Source organism: Vipera berus, assembly GCF_964194415.1.
Source record: "Vipera berus genome assembly, chromosome: 3".
Taxonomy (NCBI): Eukaryota; Metazoa; Chordata; class Lepidosauria; order Squamata; family Viperidae; genus Vipera; species Vipera berus.
The window spans coordinates 83,709,674-83,732,376 of NC_138204.1; the positions used below are offsets into that span (position 1 = coordinate 83,709,674).

A 22,703-nucleotide genomic window follows, 5' to 3' on the forward strand; every position below is an offset into this window, starting at 1 on the left:
ACTGGCCAAAGATAGTCTTTAAGCAATTTTCCCTTTTAAATCAAGAGGTTAATTTGAAAGCCTGGGCATAAAGGGAATAAAGAAAATATAGGGCCACCACCAGCAATGCCTCTAGGGACAAATGAAAAGGAACAGATAGAAAGAAGTCTGCAGATCTTGTGGATGTTTATATCACTGCCTGACAATAAGGCAGTGATGTTTGCAGCAAGTGCAGTCTTGTAGTGGTCCTTGAAGTAAATGGCCCCTTTTCAGGTGACAAAGAATTTGTCACATCAAATAAGATTTTATAGCAGAAGCAGGCAAAGAACACACTTTCTGCAAAGAAGACAAGTGAATAAAGGAGTAACCCTACTGGTTGAAAATAAAAACTAGAAATAAGAGACATTAGAAGAGGTCTCTGTTTCCTTGCAATTCAGAAAGTATCCAGAGACTCACAGAAGAAATGGGTCTGAACCATCAGGGGAAGTAAATAAGACATTAAGGGAGCAACTATGTCCTGCAATAAGACAGAAGTATTGTCTTATCTTCACTTCAACAAAAAGCTAAAATTAGATCCAATTTGGTCCTTTTCTCACTTTACTCAGAAATATTGGAGTAGTTGATACCTCACTATTCCAAGGCTTTGAAACAAATGTGTGCCAGCAGGTGTGTGAAATGTATTGTCTACCAAAAGCAAAAATGTGACAGAACAACTTTCAACATTTATTTATTTATTTAGAGGCTGCCTGACTCCAAGCCACTTTGGGTGGCTTACAAAAAGTAGAAATTTATCGAGTCCATTGAAGGCCATTGTTTCCTGCTAATTCACAAGGAAGCTATAAATATATCATGTTGACTTGAAAGATCTAGGAAGGATGTATAACATTCTGGAAGTTTGGATGATGTTTTTATCTGTTCTTGAAGTTATGGAAAGAGATGAGAAAAGAAAACAAGAAATTGACTTTAAGTACCATGAGAGGAGAATTTTGGTTTCTGGAATCATAACTAGAATGATCTAGATCAGTGTTTCTCAACCTTGGCAACTTTAAGAGGTGTGAATTTCAACTCCCAGAATTCCCCAACCAGTGTGATGGCAAACTGGATTAAGGGAAGTTTTAAACTATGGGATCGGAGAATTTTTTAAAAAAATACTGAACAGAGTTTGCCATAAAGACTTATGTGCTGCTAAAAGAATTGGGATGTAACAGTCAGGTTTTTAGAACCAATTGTAAAATAGTAATGAATATCAAACAACAAATATAATTACTTTTCATTATTCAACATTTACTTTGGACCAAATGAAATATAATGGAAAGCACTTTGCTGGCTATTTTATATTTCTATTTTGAACTATTTCATTTCAAAATAAACTACAAAATATAAAACTGCATCTTGCTCTTAAAACAATGTGCCTCCATATTACTGAGCTTATCTGATGTGTGATATTGTATGCTCTGATGTGTTACTGGAAACATGTCTAAGCAGTAAAAGCAAAGGTATTTTTGTGGCGATTCCTTTGAGGTTCTGATTTTTCAGAGAAGGATTTTTTTTTTAAAAAATAAATGTTTCCCTTTCATGTTCAGGTGCAGATTCTGTCAAACTCACTTTATAATTCAAATCAATACACCAGGTAAGAGAAAAAATATATATAATGGTGCTGAAATAAAATTAAAAGCAGGTAGCAACATGTACAGTAGTTTATTACCAAACTCAAACCAGTATGATGGCAAATGTGACTCTTGTTATATTGAATTTTCCTTTGTTTACCTTGTTATAAGAAAAATATAGTTGTGATGCAAATTGTATAGACTCTTCTGTTGAATAACAGCTTTAGCATTCTACTATGTCATTTGAGTTAGGTATCTCATTTCTTTCCTTTCTGAATAAGGAGTGCCGTATAGTGTTACATTTTAGTTGAAGAAATACATGATACTAATGATTTAAGTAAGCATCTGCACTTGGAGTAATTTCTGTAGCAGCTGGATCATTGTCCCACATGAGTTCCGTGTAACCCTAGTAAAACTTTGTTTCAGCAATCAGCTTTTAGAGAAACTATAAAGGTACAGGAGTCCTTGGCTTTCAACCATTTGTTTACTGACCATTCAAAGTAGCACTGAAAAAATGACTTATGACCGTTTTTCACACTTATGACCATTATAACCTCCCCATGGTCATGAGATCAAAATTTGGATGCTTGACAAGTGACTCATATTTATGATGGTTGCAGTGTCCCGGGGTCATGTAATCACTTTTTGTGACCTTCTGGCAAGCAAAGTGAATAGGGAAGCCAGATTCACTTTACAGCCATTTTACTAACTTAACAACTGCAGTGATTCACTTAACATCTGCGGCAAGAAAGATTGCAAAATGGGGAAAATTCATTTAACAACTGTCTTGCTTAGCAATGGAAATTTTGGGCTCAATTGTGGTGGTAAGTCGATGTCTACCTGTAGGCACTCAAACTTCCAAAATTTCTCTCATGGCTTTAAAACAGGGCACCCCAAAGTGGTCAATATCAACCTCCAAGCTTCAATGGGACTATCTAAGGCAGGGGTAGGGAACCTTGGCTCTTTTATGACTCATGGACTTCAACTCCCAGAATCCCTGAGTCAGCATGGCTGGTTCAGGAATTCTGGGTATTGAAATCCACAAGTCATAAAAGAGCCAAGGTTGCCTACCCCTGATCTAAGGAAATGATTATTTTTACTATGATTATTGTTTTTGGTAGCTATATTATACTTAGTTAAAGAAGGAATTATTACATTATTTTTCTATAATAAATGATTGGAGGTTGATGAACAAGCTGAAACTTTATCAAGGGGTCAATGAGCTGAAGAGTTTGGGGACACCTACTTTAAAAGTTACAGACCATGACCTTTGCATCCTTCCTTATTCCACTCCTTCAAGAGTCATGGAAACTTCCACTACTGCAAAATTACATGTGGGTGACAGTTCTGTTTCTTCTGCTTTCCTTACCAAAACAGACTTATCTGGTAAAAGGTACAAGTATGCAGTAGAGTCAGCTAGGTTGCTGATAAGGGTGTAAACAGAACAACTAACAAGCATATGCAAGGCGGGCATTTCTTTTTTACCTTCTAATCTGGAGGTTTAGGGCAGTAGTATCCTACAGTTTTCCACAGTACAGTATATTATTCCTAATGTCGTTCATTTCTGATGAATCTTTAATGTGATAAAAGGTGAACCACCAAAATAGGGCTCATAAAACCAGCTCACATGTTACTATAAGAACAAGCTGAGGTCGGGCCAAAGAGTGTTCCTGGAAATTAGGGAGCTAATATGGAAAATGTTCTGGATGCTGCCTCGTGTTCTCCATTGTCCTAAGAAGTGCGGGTATGGTTTCAGAGAGATCTTGGGGTTTCCCCTGTGGATTTGGTGGGTAGTTTAGTTGAGGCTTTGGGACACATTTCCTCTATGTGGCCACTCCTTATGTGCCAATCCAGGATGCTTCTTGGTTTATTGGAAAGCTCTTGGAAACGAAGAAGAAACACTAAGCACCAGTCGAGGAGATTTGAAGCAAATCTGACCAGACAGGTAAGAGCCCACATTAGGGATTACCTTGTAATGATAAGGACAATGAAACATGAATGTGTTTCTGCCATTATTATATCCATTGATAGCCGTCCCTGTTGGGTAAGGAAGGCTCCCTGGAACATCTGCTGAGCCACTATGAAGACTATTTACCCTATCTAGTGGATGGAGGGACGCGGTGGCTCAGTGGGTTAGGACACTGAGCTTGTCGACCAGATGGTCGGCAGTTTGGCAGGTCAAATCCTGAGTGCTGCGTAACAGAGTGAGCGCCTGTTACTCATCCCAGCTTCTGCCAACCTAGCAGTTCGAAAGCACGTAAAAATGCAAGTAGAAAAATAGGGACCACTACGGTGGGAAGGTAACAGCATTCCGTGCGCCTTTGGTGTCTAGTCATGCCGGCCACATGACCACGGAGACGTCCTTGGACAAGCGCTGGTTCTTCGGCTTTGAAACGGAGATGAGCACCAGCCCCTAGATTCGGAAACGACTAGCACGCATGTGCGGGGGAACCTTTACCTTTACCTTAGTGGATGGAAGTCATTCAAATCTACTCCAACTTAGACTCTGAATGGGCAGGGCAGGCTGAGGTGCATGAGGCACAATCTGGGGTTGTGCACAATCCGGGGATAAAATTGAGTGGGTGACTCCTGAGAAGGGGACAGGATTCTCTGTAATGTCAGCACCACCAGCTATTTTGTTTATTGGATTGAACCTCTTCAGGGTCATGAAAGCTGCCAGGAAAGTCAGCTGCAGTTGGGTCCATGCTGTGCTGTCAAATCTCTTTACAAAAGGGAGTGACACTTCTTGCCTTGAAAGTGGAGATGGTGTACCATTTCTCAAGAATCTTATTCTTGGACCTAACTATTGTCAATAAAATGTAAACCATTATATTGATTTTTGAAAATATCAATCATTATCATTCTCAAATTCAGTTGTCCTACATTTGCTTTTTTAATTGAAAGTTAATTGAATAAGGACAGCTTCACTAGGCAGGCCCAAGGTCGAAAATACTGTATAATTGGGTATCATCAATGTACTGATGACACTGAACTGTAAGATGGTGGATGGCCTTGCCCAACTGTAAGATGGTGGATAGCCTTGCCTAGCATGTAGATGTTGAAGAGGAGGTTAAGAAAGAGTAAAACCCTGTGGCACCCCACAAAGGACCCTATTGATCAACCTCTCTCCCCTGACCACATTTTATGATTCTCCTCAATGTAGTTGTTGAATATGCCTGGAGGCTGTGCGAGTGCGAATGGGGAAGAACTGTCTCAAACTTAATCCTATTAAAATTGGCAGAATGCAGGGGAGCAAAAGGGCAGAGATTGTGGGAGATAGGCAAATGAGGGTTGTTGAAGTGCACCCATTGTTGGAGTTGGGCAATGTAAAAATTTAATTAAACATTAAACAAACATTGGAGAACATATTGAAACAGTTATCAAAAAGATTCCCCTGAAACTGATTTCTGGGAGAGGCTAGACTCTAAAAGAAACATGAAACCAGCCAGAATTAATTAGTGGAGAAAACAATATATTTTTTTGTTTGGCACAACACAGATTTTATACTCCTGTAGATTTCATATTTATTATAAGACATTCTTAACAAGAAATGTACTGTAGTTACGAGAGATGTAGCGGAAATTGTTTGTTAAAAGTTTTATTGGACATAGTCTTACCAGAAATCTGTTCTATCATTCATAACTTCAAAACTTGCTGATGGATTTTACTCTTATCCTGTGGTAGAATATGGAAATTAAAGCCTCTTAAAATAAAAAGCGCAGTGTAAAGTATATTGCAAAAAGAACTGAAGCTGTTCCCTAAGGTATGAGAGACAGATTATTGATGAGCAGCATATGAAAATTGAAAGCAGTATTACATAAAGAAAAAAAAGTTGTAAGAAGAAACTTCAAATTTATCTTTTGAACATTAATCACTTTTAAGACTGAAATAAAAACATTAATAACTACTAATCCCACCCTTGGGCAAGATTTAATTTGAGAAGAAAAAGAAAGCAACCCGGAGAGTTATTTTTTTCCGTAGTGCTATCTGATATAAAATCTACCCAAAATGTAAGGTGGGAGGATAATATTCCATTCATTTCATCTAAGAGTCAGACTGATAACCCTCATATATCTACTAAGAATTAAACCCCACTTATGCCATTGGATTTTCTCCTGGGTAGATAAGTAAACAGTAGGACTAAATCTGTTTATATTGATCAATTGTTTCCAGTATGATGGTGGAATGCTCTAGAAAGCTGCAAATCATTTTAACAGGGGCTGCCACAAAGGAGAGGGAGTCAAGCTATTCTCCAAAGCACCTGAAAGCAGGACAAGAAGCAACGGATGGAAACTAGTCAAGGAGAGAAGCAACCTAGAACTAAGGAGAAACTTCCTGACAGTTAGAACAATTAACCAGTGGAACAACCTGCCTCCAGAGGTGGTGAATGCTCCAACACTGGAGGTTTTTAAGAAGAGACTGGACAGCCATTTGTCTGAAATGATATAGGGTTTCCTGCCTGAGCAGGAGGTTGGACTAGATGGCCTCCAAAGTCCCTTCCAACTTCTTCTTCTTCTTCTTCTTCTTCTTCTTCTTCTTCTTCTTCTTCTTCTTCTTCTTCTTCTTCTTCTTCTTCTTCTCCTTCTCCTTCTCCTTCTCCTTCTCCTTCTCCTTCTCCTTCTCCTTCTTCTTCTTCTTCTTCTTCTTCTTCTTCTTCTTCTTCTTCTTCTTCTTCTTATTATTATTATTATTATTATTATTATTATTATTATTATTATTATTATTATTATTATTATTATTATTATTATTATTATTATTTAATTTTGAGATGAGAGCCACAGGTGGCTGAAGAGGAAAGCAAGTAATAGGTATGACTGAAGGAAGAACAAAGATTTGAATCTAATATATACCAGTTTTCACACCAAAATTAAAAAGACTTGTTTCTTTGGCTATTTTCATCACTGAATTAGTTTCTGAGAACTTGGATCTGTTAAAACTCAAAAAACTTAATCAATTTCTATTGATTGCCCTTAAGTTTCTGCATACCAACTGGACACATAGTAAGATTCAGTGAATGACAATGGAATATTTACAAACATTTGAGCCGAACTTCTTAGAGCTATACATTTCTGTTTTTATGATCGACACATATATAAACATAAATGGCCAAAGACCACTGTATGTGCTGCCTTTAGTTCTTTAGTACATTTTTTTCTTTAAGTAGAACCCATGGGCTCCTCCAAAGAAGCTCTGATATTGGGGAAAGGTTTTTTTTAGAGGTCACCAGAATTGCATGCAGAAGGAACAGCTGAGAAACATACATACATTTACAGTATGCTCATGTTTTTTATAAACAGCATTCTATTCTATATGGTAATATCCTAATGTCCAGTTAAAATACGTATATATTTTCTATGACAAAAAACCCCCTCATTCATGAAAATATTTGGATCCAATGCATTCTTACCCTTGCTGAATAAAAACCAATTTGAGATAATAGTATTTAAAACTACAAAGAGTTGGCAATACACTCACAAGCACACACTTAATTTTAAAATGCAAAGTTAATACAAGTAATTGACAGATATAAAAATCTGGAAAAAGTACTTTTTTCAGTAATAATTTAAGAATAAAGCTATTGTGGTGTAGTGGTTAAAGGTGCTGAGTTAGAGGTCTTGAGGCCATGAGTTCTAGTCCTGCCTTGGGTTTAAAGCCAACTGGACAGCCTTAGTCTAGTCCCACTCTCTCTCAGCCCTAAAAAGAATGCAAGGGTAAGTTGCTTCTGAAATCTTGCCAAGAAAACTGCAGGGATTTGTCTAAGCAGCCACTAGTTGTCAACACTGACCAAAGGAAAGAAAACAATAAAAAAATAAAAAGTAGTTCACAAAGATATTTATTTAAGAGATATATTTAGCAAAGATATTATTTTCCAGAATAAAACTGTAAAATTTAAAATTCAAAAATAGTATATTTTGAATACAATCTTATCTAATGAAATGTTTTGACATTTAAATAATATTACAGTTTAAGTATATGAATAAGTAAATATATAATGTTTTGGTAATTACGGTATTATCCATATAGCAAAATTGACTATCAATGAATTATTAGAAACCAAAAAAGTAGAAAATTCTCATCCTCAAAATTAAGATTTATTCTTCTCCACTGATAAAATATTTTGTTTATGAGCATTAGAAAAGGCCATCAAATATGCCAAGAAAAGGCTTAATATCACCATCATCATCATCAAGCTGTTGCCTAGGACAAAAAAAATCACAAAGAAGATATTATTTCTACTATATAAACCTTATAAAAATTTCTATGTTTAACATAATACGGAAAAGCTGTTAAACCAAAATATTGTACTAAAGTATAAATTGAAAGAAAAATTACTCCTGGAAACCACTACATAATTTCAGAATGACAACGGTCCTGATATTGATCTGGATGAGGAACAAAGTGTTCCAGGATTTTCTAGAATATTTCATTCGTAAAGCAATGACTTTTGTAGAACCCTAATTATTTGTATGTCTTGTCTTATGTCAATAATGAGCATTCTCAAGGGTGTAAAGAGAACAGTCAAATATCCATTAACTAAGTCAGGAAGAAAAAGTTTAGAATCTATACTTTGGAGCATACAGACACATAGCACTGTGGACTGCAATAGACAATCTTCTGTGTTTATGGTTTTACTGTTGCCTGAAATATAGAAATTAGTTGAGTTGTGTCTATATACTGTACAGTTCCAGAGAGTGCAGATTTGCAGCCATACATGGGAGAAGTCTGAGATATATAGTAGGAAGGTAAAAAAAAGTTGCTTAGTTGTGAGTTTAAAGGTAAAAGGTAAAGGTTCCCCTGCACATGCATGCTAGTTGTTTCCAACTCTAGGGGCCAGTGCTCATGTCCGTTTCAAAGCCGAAGAGCCAGTGCTTGTTCGAGGACAACTCCGTGGTCATGTGGCCGGCATGACTAGATGCCAAAGGCGCACGGAACGCTGTTACCTTCCCACCGTAGTGGTCCCTATTTTTCTACTTGCATTTTTATGTGCTTTCGAACTGCTAGGTTGGCAGAAGCTGGGATGAGTAACAGGCGCTCACTCTGCTATGCGGCACTCGGGATTCGACCTGCCAAACTGCCGACCTCCTGATCGACAAGCTCAGCGTCCTAACCCACTGAGCCACCGCATCCCTTGTGAGTTGATGACCTTTGAAATACATGTTCAGCAATCATTATGCAAATTTCAGTTTGGTGATTCTACTAAAATGTTTCTTAATACCTAAGATCAGCCCCCTTTGTCATATTTCTGTTGGTTAAAAAAAAGTCTTCCTTTCCAGCAATTTGGTAAGATCTCAAGGCTGTTTCTGAGGTTGCAGTTAATTGTGCCATTTTCAGATTTTCTGGTGGATTATATTCTTCTTGAAGTCTAAACTGTAACACAAAACCCCCCAAAACAAGTGGATATATTTAGCACCATAAGAATAACAATTTACTTCTGTATTACATAATTTTACACAATTGAGTCTTAAATAAAAACTTAAGGCCTAATATTATAACAGGGTGATTCTATGCTATATTGTACAGAGAATATTTCTCAAGGGTCCAAGTATCAAAAGTGACACTAAATTCAGAAATATTTCCCGGTGTATTTCTCTCTACCACAATACAAATATCAAATAAACAATGAAGTCATAACTGATCTTTTCCCCTAGATATCTTCCCTGTAAAATATCCTAGTTAAAATTGATAATTCCTTAGCAAAAAAAGAAAACTATGTAGGAGAAGCTGAGGAGGTAGGCCCCAAGTAGATACTTAAGGCACTGTGGGCCACATTGGTCCCATGGACTGGCATCTTGCTATCCATAATATAGTAGATCAACTACAGAGCTAACTAGTGGAAAAAAATTAAAGATAGAAAAAAAAATGTGGCCCCTACTTCCCAAACTTGTAGATATGACCAGGACCAAACCCATTTCACCACTGTACTTAATTCCATCACAGCCATAAACGAGCATCCCTGCCTTCAGAAAGAGCTTCTATCTAACCAAAGAATAGAAACTTCACTCACTGCTTATGCTATAACCTAAGGATGGCCTTAATAAAGAATTGCAATAAAATAACTAGGTGATTAAGGTATCATCCTTAATCAAAGTCAGGCAGTTGATTAGCATCTCCTGAACAATGCCGCTGCCTCTTCTGAAAGTGGCGCTTTTGCCTAACAACAGAAATGCCCCAGGCACACAGTCAAGGACCTGCTGAATTTCCCCAATATTTACCAACCAATTCAACTCTGAGCATTTTCTGCCTGTAGCCCTCAACCTCTATAAAACTCTTTGCTTTCCCATTGTTTGGCGTCCCACTTTCTTGTAAAACTCATTGAATAAATGTTTTGGTTATTTCTACTCTTTGTGGAACCCTTTTCTTTTTTCTGAATTTTTCAAACAGCAACAATCTTCCAGAAAATGTTACGGAATCACAGACATCCAAGTATGTGCAACTGTTGTCTCTGTTTCAGTCATGTACACAGACAAACGTCAGAAAAATTTAACAGGTAAAATTGGTAATAAACATAATAAAAACTAGCTGTGTTCTCAATACACATTTAGCACAATTTTAGACCAGCAAGATTATCAGATTTGAGAATCATCACTTACAATATTTTGACTTTCATATTCTGTAAATAATTTGCTACTGGATGGAGGAGTCAGTGAGGGGGAGTAAGAATTTTGCAGGTAGATATCAGGTTTCATTTTATCTATAGAATAACTGGGGGGGGAAACAGAACCCAAAACAAAATTAAATACTGTGAAATAAAAAATTATTGTATAAGATTTTAAAAATGTATAAGGTTTTATGTAACATTTTGAAGCATTTTTATTCTAGACGTACAAGATGCATAGTAGCTGTAACAATATATATATTGCACTCCACTCTAATTATACTTATATTTAGGATGTTTCTGGAGAAGATTTATTTACAACAGGGGTGTCAAACTGCCGGCCCACAGGCAGATGCATCATGTGGAAGCCGCGCCCACCCCATTGCCGGCAATGGCAAAACTGTCCCGATACATTGCACAACGTCACGTGACGTCACGAGTTTGACATGTCTGGTTCACTTAACAACTCTGGCAAGAAAGGTTGTAAAATAGAGCAAAACTCACTTAACAAATGTTTCACTTAGCAACAGAATTTTGGGCTCAGTTGTGGTCGTAAGTCGACTACCTGTAGTTATGTTACTACATTTATAGATACCTTTTAAAAGGTACTCCAGGAGGTTTATTCTGAGTATTTTGGCAAAATGATGAGTTTTTTCTCAAATTCTGCATGCACATGTTTCTGGATTCCAGCGGAGAAGATTCTAAAACATAAAAATAATGCCAAACATCTTGCAAATAGTATCCAAAGATATCTGAAATTGATATGATATATGTAGCATTTTAGTACTATAATAAAAAGGATTGGTCCTTGATTGATTTAAAAAAAAAACACAGCTGTAGACTAAATAAGTAAAAAGTAATCCCGTAAAAAGGCAATGGAAAGACACTTCTGCATTACTGCCAAATATTTGCACTAATATTTTAATACAGTCACAGGAGTTAAACTCAGCAAAACAGAATCTTTATCAAAACAAAATCTAATCAATCACACAGCTTGCTTATTTGTGGTTTAAATCTATCATCTTCCTCAATGATATACTGCAAACTACACCTTTCTTTTTAACATCCTGCTTGTCTATATTCCTAAAATCAATACATGGAAAGATCAGATATGAAAATTAAGTGTATCAAAATTATTAAGTGTATTCCAAATTATTAAGGAATTATCCCGGCATGCCACTATGGGTATGCTATGTTATGTTTTAGAAACTGTATTCTATTATTTTATTTGCCCCTTTTTATAAAATAAAAATAATATTTGAGCCACTTGTTAAAAACATTTTATGCACTGTGTTTGTGGCCAGAGAGGCTTTCTATTTTTAAGCTGAAACTAATAATGCTGATTTTATATACAAAATACTAGTACATAGTTTAAACTAAAATTAGATACTACATTTAATTTTTACCTGGATCTTTTAACTTCTGCATATTAGCAGTAAAAGCATTGCCATTTACAAAACTCCCATTATCATAATCATTCCAAATTTCATTTCCTAATTCAAAATTTACATTCAAAGTTTCAGAAAACAAACAGATGCTTTTATCTGCATCAGTCAAGTTGCTCATTGGAGATTCTTCAAGACTTTTGTTTGAGCTTATTGTTGGGTCATTGTTTTCCTCAGACTGCTTGATAGCAAAGTAATCTAAAATTTGACATAACAATAATATTCAAATACAATTTCTTACATTATTAAAATAATACGTTTATCCAATTTAAACAAAAAGACAAGTGAACACACACCATTTTTGGAAGCAGGTATCTAATAGGGAGCAGATATTTATTTATAAAATGTGTATTGGGTTGCATTCATTTTTACAAGCTTTTCTAATTATTATATACTTATCTGAAACATTCATATTCAGATACTTATGGCACTGTCTTGGACAATACTTGTATAATTTTGTGTCAAAATCTACAAAATAAGAATAGGTAAAGGTAAAGGTTCCCCCACACATGCGTGCTAGTCGTTTCCGACTCTAGGGGCCGGTGCTCATTTCCGTTTCAAAGCCGAAGAGCCAGCGCTTGTCCAAGGATGTCTCCGTGGTCATGTGGCTGGCATGACTAGACGCCAAAGGCGCACGGAACGCTGTTACCTTCCCACCGTAGTGGTCCCTATTTTTCTACTTGCATTTTTACGTGCTTTTGAACTGCTAGGTTGGCAGAAGCTGGGACGAGTAACAGGCGCTCACTCTGTTACACGGCATTCGGGATTCGACCCGCCAAACTGCCGACCATCTGATCAACAAGCTCAGCATCCTAACCCAGTTTATTCCTTTATGTTAGCATATAATGAAGCGAAGTAGCATGATATTCCCAAATACTTAGTGCAATTAATTTATATTATTGAAACTACAGGAATTAAAAGCATTGAACTGTGACTAAATTGTGGCCAAGTAAAATAAATGCTAGAATCGTTAGAAATGTACCATTCATTTTGCGAACTTCAGGTTCCAGTTGAAATCTTTGAGAAACATCACAACTGTAGACATCTTCTGCTAAAGGGGATCTTGGATGTTGTACATGCTCTATTCTTTAGAAAAATGAGAAAATGAAATTAGTCTTTTAGTCTCATAAAGCCCTGTAGCTGTTGTCATTAGTTTGGTCTTCTTTATGTATAATTTTAATCCAAGTGCTCCTTGATATTCACTACCAGAGCTTGCAGATCCTTTGCATTTTCAGCTTTCCAAGTTGTGTCATCAGCATACAGCAGATGTTTTTTCTTCCAGTTTTAAAACCACTCTTATCTTCTTCCAGCCCTACTTCTCTTAATGTATATAGAGTATTCATGAGGGCTGAATAAGCTACGGAATGAAATGTAGATTGACCTGTTAGCTATTATGTCATTCTCCAGATTTGCTGGTGTAGCTTGGTTAGAACCTTGACTGATTCTTATCTTCCTTGCCATATTTCTGATTTCATCAGTTCCTGTAATCTTCCTACCAAGTAAAATGTGCCAATAACTATTGATTCTATGAGTGCCGATCTAACTTCATCTTCTAGTACAAGAGACTCTAGTAGAAGTAGGTATATTAGATATTGAATTTCTGCTGCATATACTGTACTTCAGTATACTCCTTCCATCTTTGTTCTTCTTTGAATCAATTACCATCTGCCATTGGCATCCTTTAGTATACCAATTCGAGGTGGGAATCTCCTTCTGAGGTCAAAGATAATGCCTTTGCCATTATCACTAAAGTGATCTTGCATTTCCAGCATCTTCCTGTACTGGTACTGCCTAGTTAAAAGTGCCTACTTGCTTTAGCTGGGCAACTTGCAGAATCTTTATGCCTTGTTTTTTTAGCCCTTCTTCTTACAAACACCTCCTCCTGTCGTGTGTGTCTGTGTGTGTGGTTAGGAGTGTTCACTTTAAATCTAGATGATATACAGTATAGTCATAACTAACGCAGGGCTTCATCTTGGCATGCCCCTTAATTTCTTCCAGATATTGAACTTCACTATACAGTAATTTAGCAACACTCTCAGATTATATTGTTTCCTAGTAAATCAACGGAATCACAACCTGCATACTATTTGTTCAAGTTATTCGGTATTCATTTTCCAAGCGTGTTTTAATGCTCTCCCCTCTGCAGTTATGGATGGCAGGTATAAAGGAATCCCTTGTGTTTCAGGTGAAACTGAAACACTAAAACATGTTTTTCTAAGATGTAAATTCTATGCAGAACTGTGTTGTCAATTAATTCACTTTCTGGAAACGCTGCCTTGCCCCCAGATCAAGGTTATCTAGAAGTTTTCTTAAATCACAAACATTCTGAAATCACTGTTTTAACATACAAATCTTGTGCTGTGGTGATAAAGTTATGTCATATCCAGATTTGTTATTAAAGTACATCATGTATTGAACTGTTATATTATTATATTTTGGGATTGTGTCAGATTTGTTCTAATTTATGTCTTACTAATCTTGAACCGTAATAAAGAAAGACAATGATGATAGATGACTCTTACTATTACTATAGTACCTTGGCAATGCTGGAAGAAAAGCTTTTGGAATATAACTAAATTGTTTAAGATCAACTTTTCCAGATTTATTTGACATCTGCATCTAAAAGGTAGAAAAAGATTATTATTATTATAATATATACGGACACATATACTTGTTTCCTGTATAGAAAATGAGATACCATAACTAATAAAAACTATATATTAACATTATGTTTCATACTTGATATGTTTTTATATGGTAGAAAATAGCACTTTGTGTATGTATGTAGAAAATGAGAGAGATCTACTTATCTATGGGTCCAGAGCTTTCTATGGTTAAGATATTGGATTAGGAGCCAGCTGGGTGATATTTTGAACCTGTTACTCTCTCTTAGACTTAGATCTGGAAGGTGAAAAATATCTTGCTACCAACATGTACTAAACCAACATAATAGATAACAGGGCATAACCTTCAGTGAAAATGGCTTTATATGGGAATGGATTGATCTGGAATGATGATAGAGATTTTATTGAATAGCAGCTTTGAATTATGCAAAGACCTCAGCAAACAAAGGGTGGCTATAAATCTATTTATAGTTTATTATTATAGTGTATTGTAGAAATATAATGTATTATATTTCATTTACTATCATGTTGTAATCATTTTATGGTAAGAGAAAATTCCTACAAAAAGGAAGAATAGTTTGAAATCTGTACATTTGTTTAAGTTTAGCAAAGGGGAAGAATAGATGGCAATCCCACAGAAATAAAAAAGTTTGCACCGTAAAATTTTAAGAACAGAGCACAAAATTTATCCCCAAACCCTGCTTAGTTGGCAGGCAAGAAACATTGTCAAACTTTTGTCTGCAAAGAGTAGCACAATGTACAGTATTCAATCTTGATTTGCTATTCAATCCAACAATCATACTCAAATTAGCCACTAATGCTTAAAGAAATCATATATGCCAAAATGCATATAACTTTTTCATTTCAAAGCTACCTACTGTGGAATACTGGTGTCAGCTTCTACCCTACACTGATTCCAAATAAATTGTCTAGAAAATTATAAACATTTATTTCCCAATAGTTTTTTCTGGAATAATTTGTACTATCACCTTAATCTTTTTTGTAGGCATTTTTTAAATGTTAATATAATGTCCTGCCTCTTTTCCTATTTCACATAAAATAGTCAACATTTCTGGATTTAAAGTTAATGCACAAAAAACTAAAATTCTGGCCAAAAATATGACAGTATCGCAAAAGGCTCTTTTAGAAGGACTAACTGGATTTGAGATTGTTAAAAGGGTCAAATATTTGGGGGTGTTTTTGTCACCCTCTAATACAAAGTTATATAAAAATAACTATGAAAGATTGTGGGGGAAAATCCAAAAAGAATTGGAGAGCTGGGAAAAATTGCAATTGTCTTTGTTGGGGCGAATCGCAGCAGTGAAAATGAATGTCCTGCCTAAATTTTTATTCTTATTTCAAATGATACCGGTTCTTAAGAAAGATTCTAATCTGGAGGAATGGCAGCGAGGTATCAATAAATTTGTTTGGGCAGGGAAGAAGCCACGAGTTAAACTTAAGATTATGCAGGATACTCGTGAAAGAGGTGGTCTTAAAATGCCCAATCTTAAATTATATTATGAAGCTGCTGCGTTAGCAGGAATAAGTGATTGGATTAATTTGACACAAGAGAGATTATTAAATCTTGAGGGCCATGACTTGTTGTTTGGCTGGCATGCATATTTGTTGTATGATAAAAAGGTAGATAATGTGTTTAAAGCGCATATTTTAAGACAAGCATTGTTGAGAGTTTGGAAGAAGTACAGACATAAGTTAGGTTGTAAGATACCATTGTGGGCAATCCCAAAACACGCAATAGAAAATATAAATGTTGGTTTCAAACATGATGTGACTACGTATAAGGAGATTTTAAGTCTGGAAAGAAATGTTTGGCGTCTGAAACCGTACAGTCTCTTGCGAGATGAGAAGATTGTTCAAACTTGGTTCCAATATATTCAGCTACGGGCCAGGTGGAAAGAAGATCAGAAAACTGGTTTTACAATGACTGATGAAAATCTGATAAAGCAAATTAGAAAGCAGGGTCCAGCACATATTAAATGGATATATCTTGCATTGATAGAAATTGATTCAGAAACAGAACTTGTTAAAGATTGTATGATAAAGTGGGCCCAAAATATTCAAGAAGTTATTACAATGGACACGTGGGAAAAGATCTGGGTGAGGAACGTAAAATTTACACAAGCTCAAAATTTAAGAGAGAACTTTTATAAAATGTTTTATAGATGGCATCTAGATCCTAAAAAGCTTGCAAGTATGTATCCGAATTATCAGCCCAAGTGCTGGAGGTGTGGCGATGAAGATGCAACATATTTTCACATATGGTGGACATGTAAAAAGGTTAAGGCCTTTTGGATAAAAATTTGGTGGAACATGCAGAAGATTTTCAAGCAAAGGATAAAGTTTTGCCCGCAATTTTTTTTGTTAGGTATAATTACAGATGCTGCGGTTGTGGACACTAAGTTGATGTTGAATTTAACTACGGCAGCAAGACTCTTAATAGGTCAATATTGGAAGAAGGAGGAACTGCCGACTATAGAAGAATGGACTTTAAAGGTTTCTGACCTGGCAGAGATGGCAAAGATTTCGGCTTATTTGAAAGATCACTCGCAAGAACGTTACATTATGGAGTGGAGAAAATGGATTGAGTATATCCAGAACAAATATGGGACTAAAAAGTTTCATGTAGCATTTGAATAAGTCTTCCTTTCCTTTCTTTTTTCTTTTTTTATAGTTAATAGTAATAGTGTTTGTAGTTATCCTATATGAGCTAGAGAGTGATAGATTTCAGAGTTTATGGTTGTTAGCATTTGGATGTTTATGAGTGTTTTTTTTTGTTTTTATACCCTGTACTTAGCTCTGGGAAGTCGGGGGGGGGGGAGGGGGGGAGGGGGAGGGAGGGTTGGGTGTGGGAGGGGGAGGGGGGATTGTTAAAGATAAAATGTATGTTAAAACTTTTTAATAAAAAAAAATATTCATTAGATATTATATTTCACTAACTAAAATGCTCTTAATTGCAAATATAGCTATTTTGTTTAAAAAGGACACATATATTCTTCCAGATTCATATACCTTTAGTCGCTTGACTGGGGGAATGGCAGATTCAGCATTCCGGTTTCTTAAGTCAGTAAGATATGAAGAAAAAGCTGACTCATTCTTCATGTTAGATTTCTCTGAAACTCCAATTTTACCTTAAAAATGTAATATATATTTTCATTTTATATTTAAAATTTATTTTTGTTACAGAAAACTAGAAATAAAAGAAAAATAGTTTATAGAAATTTCAAATAAGCTCTTGTATGGCAACAGCCAACCACTTCTATAATTGCACATACCAATTATTTCTAAATAATTCTTAAATCCATTTTAATTAAAAAAAAACCAGAAGCAGTGAGGAATATAGGGCAGTTTTGAGTAAAATGCAATGATGATCTGTTCATTTTTATTGACTTTTGGTCTGTTTTTTATTATACTCTTCAAGATGCACATTTTTTAAAAATTGTGGGTTTGGGCTGTATGCCATCAAGAGTCATTAGGGAGTCTTGCAAGCAGTTTTCAAATTGAATAAATAAATATTGAGGCAACGTCATAGCATTCACAGAACAAAGCAGATTAATTTAAAATCTTAACTCAAAAACCCCCACAAATAAACCCCAAACCAACAACCCTTTTCTGAATATATAACAGCTTAGACCATCAATATTTTCCAAAGCTAGCCTAGGCATATATACTGTGAAAGAATGATTACTACCTGGCTATGTTTACTATAAATGTGCATCCAATAATTTGTTAAAAATAGTTTTTTGCCAGTGAAACAAGAGATACACTTGGATATCTTTCTTTAAAATGTCTACCTTTTTGCTACGGGATATCTGTAGCAAGTATGAAATAATCTTGAACAGCAAATTAGAGAAGGCCTGAGAAAACAGCTACATTTTGAGGAGCATTTTAAAGACAAAAGCTCTGTTGTTCTTTAAGATGATGATAGTTTCTGATCTTGTACTTTGAAATGCTTTTAGTCCCAGTGGCATAGGTCCAATTTACCAAATTACTCCTCAGATGCCAGAATAAGGAATAGAATAAACTATAAGGAATCTAAAGATGTCAAAATTGTATATAAATTTTAAATCAGATTTTTTTTAAAAAAATAATAATCACAATGACTTATGAGACAATATAATTCCTCATCTCATTCCTCTAGTCACATATCTGTCATGTTCCAAATGCAAAACCTCCTCCAATATGCCCACTTTTAAAAGATCCACAAGAGTTTACATTTATGAGTATGTACACATTTTCTAAATCTAAACTCAAGAGACTGAGTGAATCCTTCTCATAATTCTTTATATGCAAACTATATCATTCATAAGTTACAATAAGAAAATGAACTCACAACAGTCATGTCCACATGTTTCTTTATTTTTGCAGTGGTGATTGCATTTTCTATTTCCATTCTTTATGCTTAGTGATTCTTGGCTACAAGTGGTTTCTACTGTTTTATGATAGGAAAAAAAGCTTTAAACATATCACAATCAAATACATGATAATCAGTGAAAAATTGCAGCATTTGCAAGATATTTTACTGTTTTTTCATAAATTCTATAATGTAATATATAAGTGAAGATGGAACAGATAGAAAACATTTGAAAATGATCATGTAGGAAATAGGATATGAGATGATAAGCCTACTAAAATTACTATATTTTAAGTGAATTTATCCTTAATCTACAAGTTTATACACTGGCACTTTAATGTCAGAATGAAAGGATATAAGGAATACAGTATACATTCTGTTTCTAAAAATTTTGTACCAAATTAAATCCCACTGTGTTCAAAAATTCATCTGAGGATGCTACAATTTAAATAAAAACCAACTAAAAATATACAGATTCAAAAAAACAAGATACATATACATTAGGAATCTATTTTATATATTATTTTTAATGAATTGGCCTAAAATCATAAGAAAGTTGCATGCTATTTAAAGTATTAGAACCAACCTTTAAAACAACAAAAATCCATCAGAATTCTAGCACTATTTATCATCACAAAGAGAATACCTCAAGCAAATTTCAAACATCTACTAAATAAGTGGGATTTACATTTTGAATATTAACCCAAAAGCACATTGATTTTTCTTGTTTGCCAACTCATCTCATAATTATTTTAATATTCTCAATCAAAAACTTTCGAAGTAGGCCTGTACCCTTTATATTCATACATTATTCACCATCAAACTGAGTTCTTACATCAAACACTTAACCTAAAATCCATTCTGCCGCTAGCAATAAATATTTAGTATAGAATTTTTGTTTACCTTTATTTGTTCTTAATTTTGATGACCCTACTGAAGAAGTTTGAGAGCTATCAGGTTTTCCATGAGTGATCATAATTCCAACCTTCTTTGGTCCTAAGTAAAATGGTTTATATTTCTGCTGAATATCCAGTCCAACTATTAGGGGAGAAAATTATATATTTAGCTTTGCAAATATATCTGCATATATATGAATGGAGGGAACAGAAGAAAAAGCAAGTTTAATGCAAGTCCCCCTTTCTTGCCAACAGAATGTTACAATCGCTACATGAACTATGCCCTTCAGGATTTAAATCCAGCCTCCACTCGTCCAGTAGCAAAATTTTGTACTGCTGCAATGATAATAAGGGCAAACGCCTCAAGAACTAAAGATCCTTATTCATATTACTACTTTGCTTCGTTATTTTCCAATAATTTTTAGAGAATGTATATATTTTAACGTTTACCTTTTGTGCTGATCTGTGACCATAATAGATTTGATTCTGATTCTGAATGTCACGATTGATGCATTTTACATTATAAATAGAGTGTAATACTGGATCAGAAGCTAATTTGAATATTTAAATATATCTGTCATTGAACTTCTCCCTTTTTCTTTTTCCAATGTTTTTTTTCTATTGACTGTATCTTTCAACAAGGCAGCAGAGAGTGGGAGAAAATATAGGTATGCATTCTGTTTGATAACAATAACACTTTTTATAGGTCCACATGATCTAGGAGCTATATACTAGCTAAAATATACATACTATACATACATAATATTTACTTGCCATTATAAAAATAAATCTAGTTTGTTTCATATTTTGTATAATAAAAATATTATAAAATAACAATTATTTTATTAATTATATTTTAAATATTATTTTTATAAATAATACAAGGTGGTGAATATCCTTTCTCCTACTTTCCCCACAAAAACCACCATGTGAGGTGAGTTAGGCTGAGTGACTGGCCCAAAGTCACCCAGCTGGCTTTTGTGGCTAAGGCACTAAAACTCATGGTCTCACAGACTCTAGCCTAGAAGCTTAACCCCGGACTAAATTAGTTTATCTTCTATGACAATCTTTGTCAATCTATTGGGCTTCTCTGACAGTTTGGCTGGGAGCCTTGTATGATTGTTTTAGAATATTTCAATCAATAACTTATGTTTCAGATTTCCATCGCTTTTTGTTCAAATTCACTGGATAACTTTTTTCATTACACAAAATGGTGTAAAGCAGAAATGTAGTTTCACTGTAAAATCAGCATATATTGATTTAAAAAAACATGTAACCCAAAAGATTCTCAGTTTAAAACTTAGGAGACTTATTTTTAAAATCCATATCCATAAATGAATTTACCATATTCAGAACTGATTAGATTTATATTAAGCTCATCAGAATTAACAGCTCTTCTCACTTCAATCTTTTTTGTCCAGTTTCCAGTTTTCAGCAAAGCAGAATCCCTGCAAAGTATATAATGAATCAATAGCTTAAAATTGAATATACAAAATTGTACAATTGTTAAAGTTTCAAAATAATTTAAATTTACTCACATAATCTTTTGTCTAAAAATCACATTATTATCATTATCTCCTATTACTAGGGTTGCATAATGAGAATCTGGAGCAGTTCTTTTTATCTGCAGCTGTTCAAAGTTGGTTAATATGATTGTCACTATGATTTCAGCTACTGCTTCGTTGTACTTTGCCATCTTGAAAATAAATGACATACAATTCAAAAATAAAACTAGCTTTGGCATATGATATGTTAAAGAAATATGAATAGATTCATATTGACTGAAGTCAGATACCACACTAAGCTAGTTGAATGTTATGACACACCTGTAATGATGCCATCCCCCCCAAATACCACCAGTACATCCCATAGTCTGATACATAAATTATAAAATATAGAATGCAGAATAACAGAGTTGGAAGGGACTAGAAGTCCAACCCCATGCTCAAGCGGGAGACCCTATACCATTTCGGACAAATGGCTGTCCAATCATTTCTTTAAAATCTCCAGTGATGGAGCACCCACAACTTCTGAAGGCAAGCTGTTCTGTCAGATAATTTTTCCCTAGTTCTAGGTTGGACCTCTCTTTAATAAGTTTTCATCCATTACTTCTTGTCTTGCCTTCAAGTGCTTTGGAGAATAGGTTGACCCACTCTTCACTATGACATTCTCTCAAATATTGGAAGTCTGTTATTGTGTCACCCCTAGTTGGAGCATTGGTATGATGATAATTTCCCTTGCCCTTGGCCTATTGTATATACCCATAGTATTAACAAATATTTAGAAAATCAAGGCATATCAAACTGAGGAGAAAACATGGATGATGAGGAGATGCCTCTTAACTAGCTGCTATATCTAGTTCCTAGATCACTTTTCCTTTGCAGGATTCATAGGCTTAGAGATCATACCTGGGTGCATTCTTTTTACCCTCCATACCATAGAATTAAATAATCCCAGGCAGAGGTAGACAATAGTTATTTAAGCGCAAACATCACTCATTAGTGATATGGCAGATAGTATGACCAAATAGTGTTATCTTGCTATATTGTAATGAAGCATATGTTGTTCTAGCCACAGAGCAAATTTCTCAATTTTTCCAATCTATGATTAGAAATCTTCACTATAGGCTTTCTAGTGTATCACACTTCATACTGTACTAGTTGACTCCAGTACATCAATATGAATTACTGGCTCCACCGTTTGAAGACTTTTTTGGTAATTATTTAGTGCAGCACCTAAAACACAAGTGTAGAATAGAATAGAATAGAATAGAATAGAATAGAATAGAATAGAATAGAATAGAATAGAATAGAGTAGAGTAGAGTAGAGTAGAGTAGAGTAGAATAGAATAGAATAGAATAGAATAGAATAGAATAGAATAGAATAGAATAGAATAGAATAGAATAGAATAGAATAGAATAGAATAGAAGAATAGAATAGAATAGAATAGAATAGAATAGAATAGAATAGAATAGAATAGAATAGAATAGAATAGAATAGAATAGAATAGAATAGAATAGAATCTGGAAGGGACCTTGGAGGTCTTCTAGTCCAACCCCCTGCTCAAGCAGGAGAACCTATACCATCTCAGACAAGTGACTGTCTAGTCTCTTTTTAAAAAACCTCCAGTGATGGAGTGCCCATGATTTCTGAAGGCAAGCAGTTCCACTGGTTAATTGTCTTC

General features: G+C 34.9%; 1 protein-coding gene across 1 annotated transcript in view; it reads right to left on the reverse strand.

Annotated features, from left to right (window-relative positions):
* Positions 1–22,703, reverse strand: part of LOC308666614 (putative ATP-dependent DNA helicase HFM1) — a gene marked incomplete at both ends in the record, with an annotated part of 121,866 nt that overhangs the window by 41,658 nt on the left and 57,505 nt on the right. The window contains 8 exons of the mRNA XM_081325508.1: positions 11,589–11,825; positions 12,610–12,713; positions 14,164–14,246; positions 17,282–17,400; positions 18,603–18,701; positions 19,527–19,661; positions 20,864–20,967; positions 21,058–21,215. Of these exons, the coding sequence (XP_081181634.1) occupies positions 11,589–11,825; positions 12,610–12,713; positions 14,164–14,246; positions 17,282–17,400; positions 18,603–18,701; positions 19,527–19,661; positions 20,864–20,967; positions 21,058–21,215 (1,039 nt within the window). The remainder of the gene's footprint in view (positions 1–11,588; positions 11,826–12,609; positions 12,714–14,163; positions 14,247–17,281; positions 17,401–18,602; positions 18,702–19,526; positions 19,662–20,863; positions 20,968–21,057; positions 21,216–22,703) is intronic.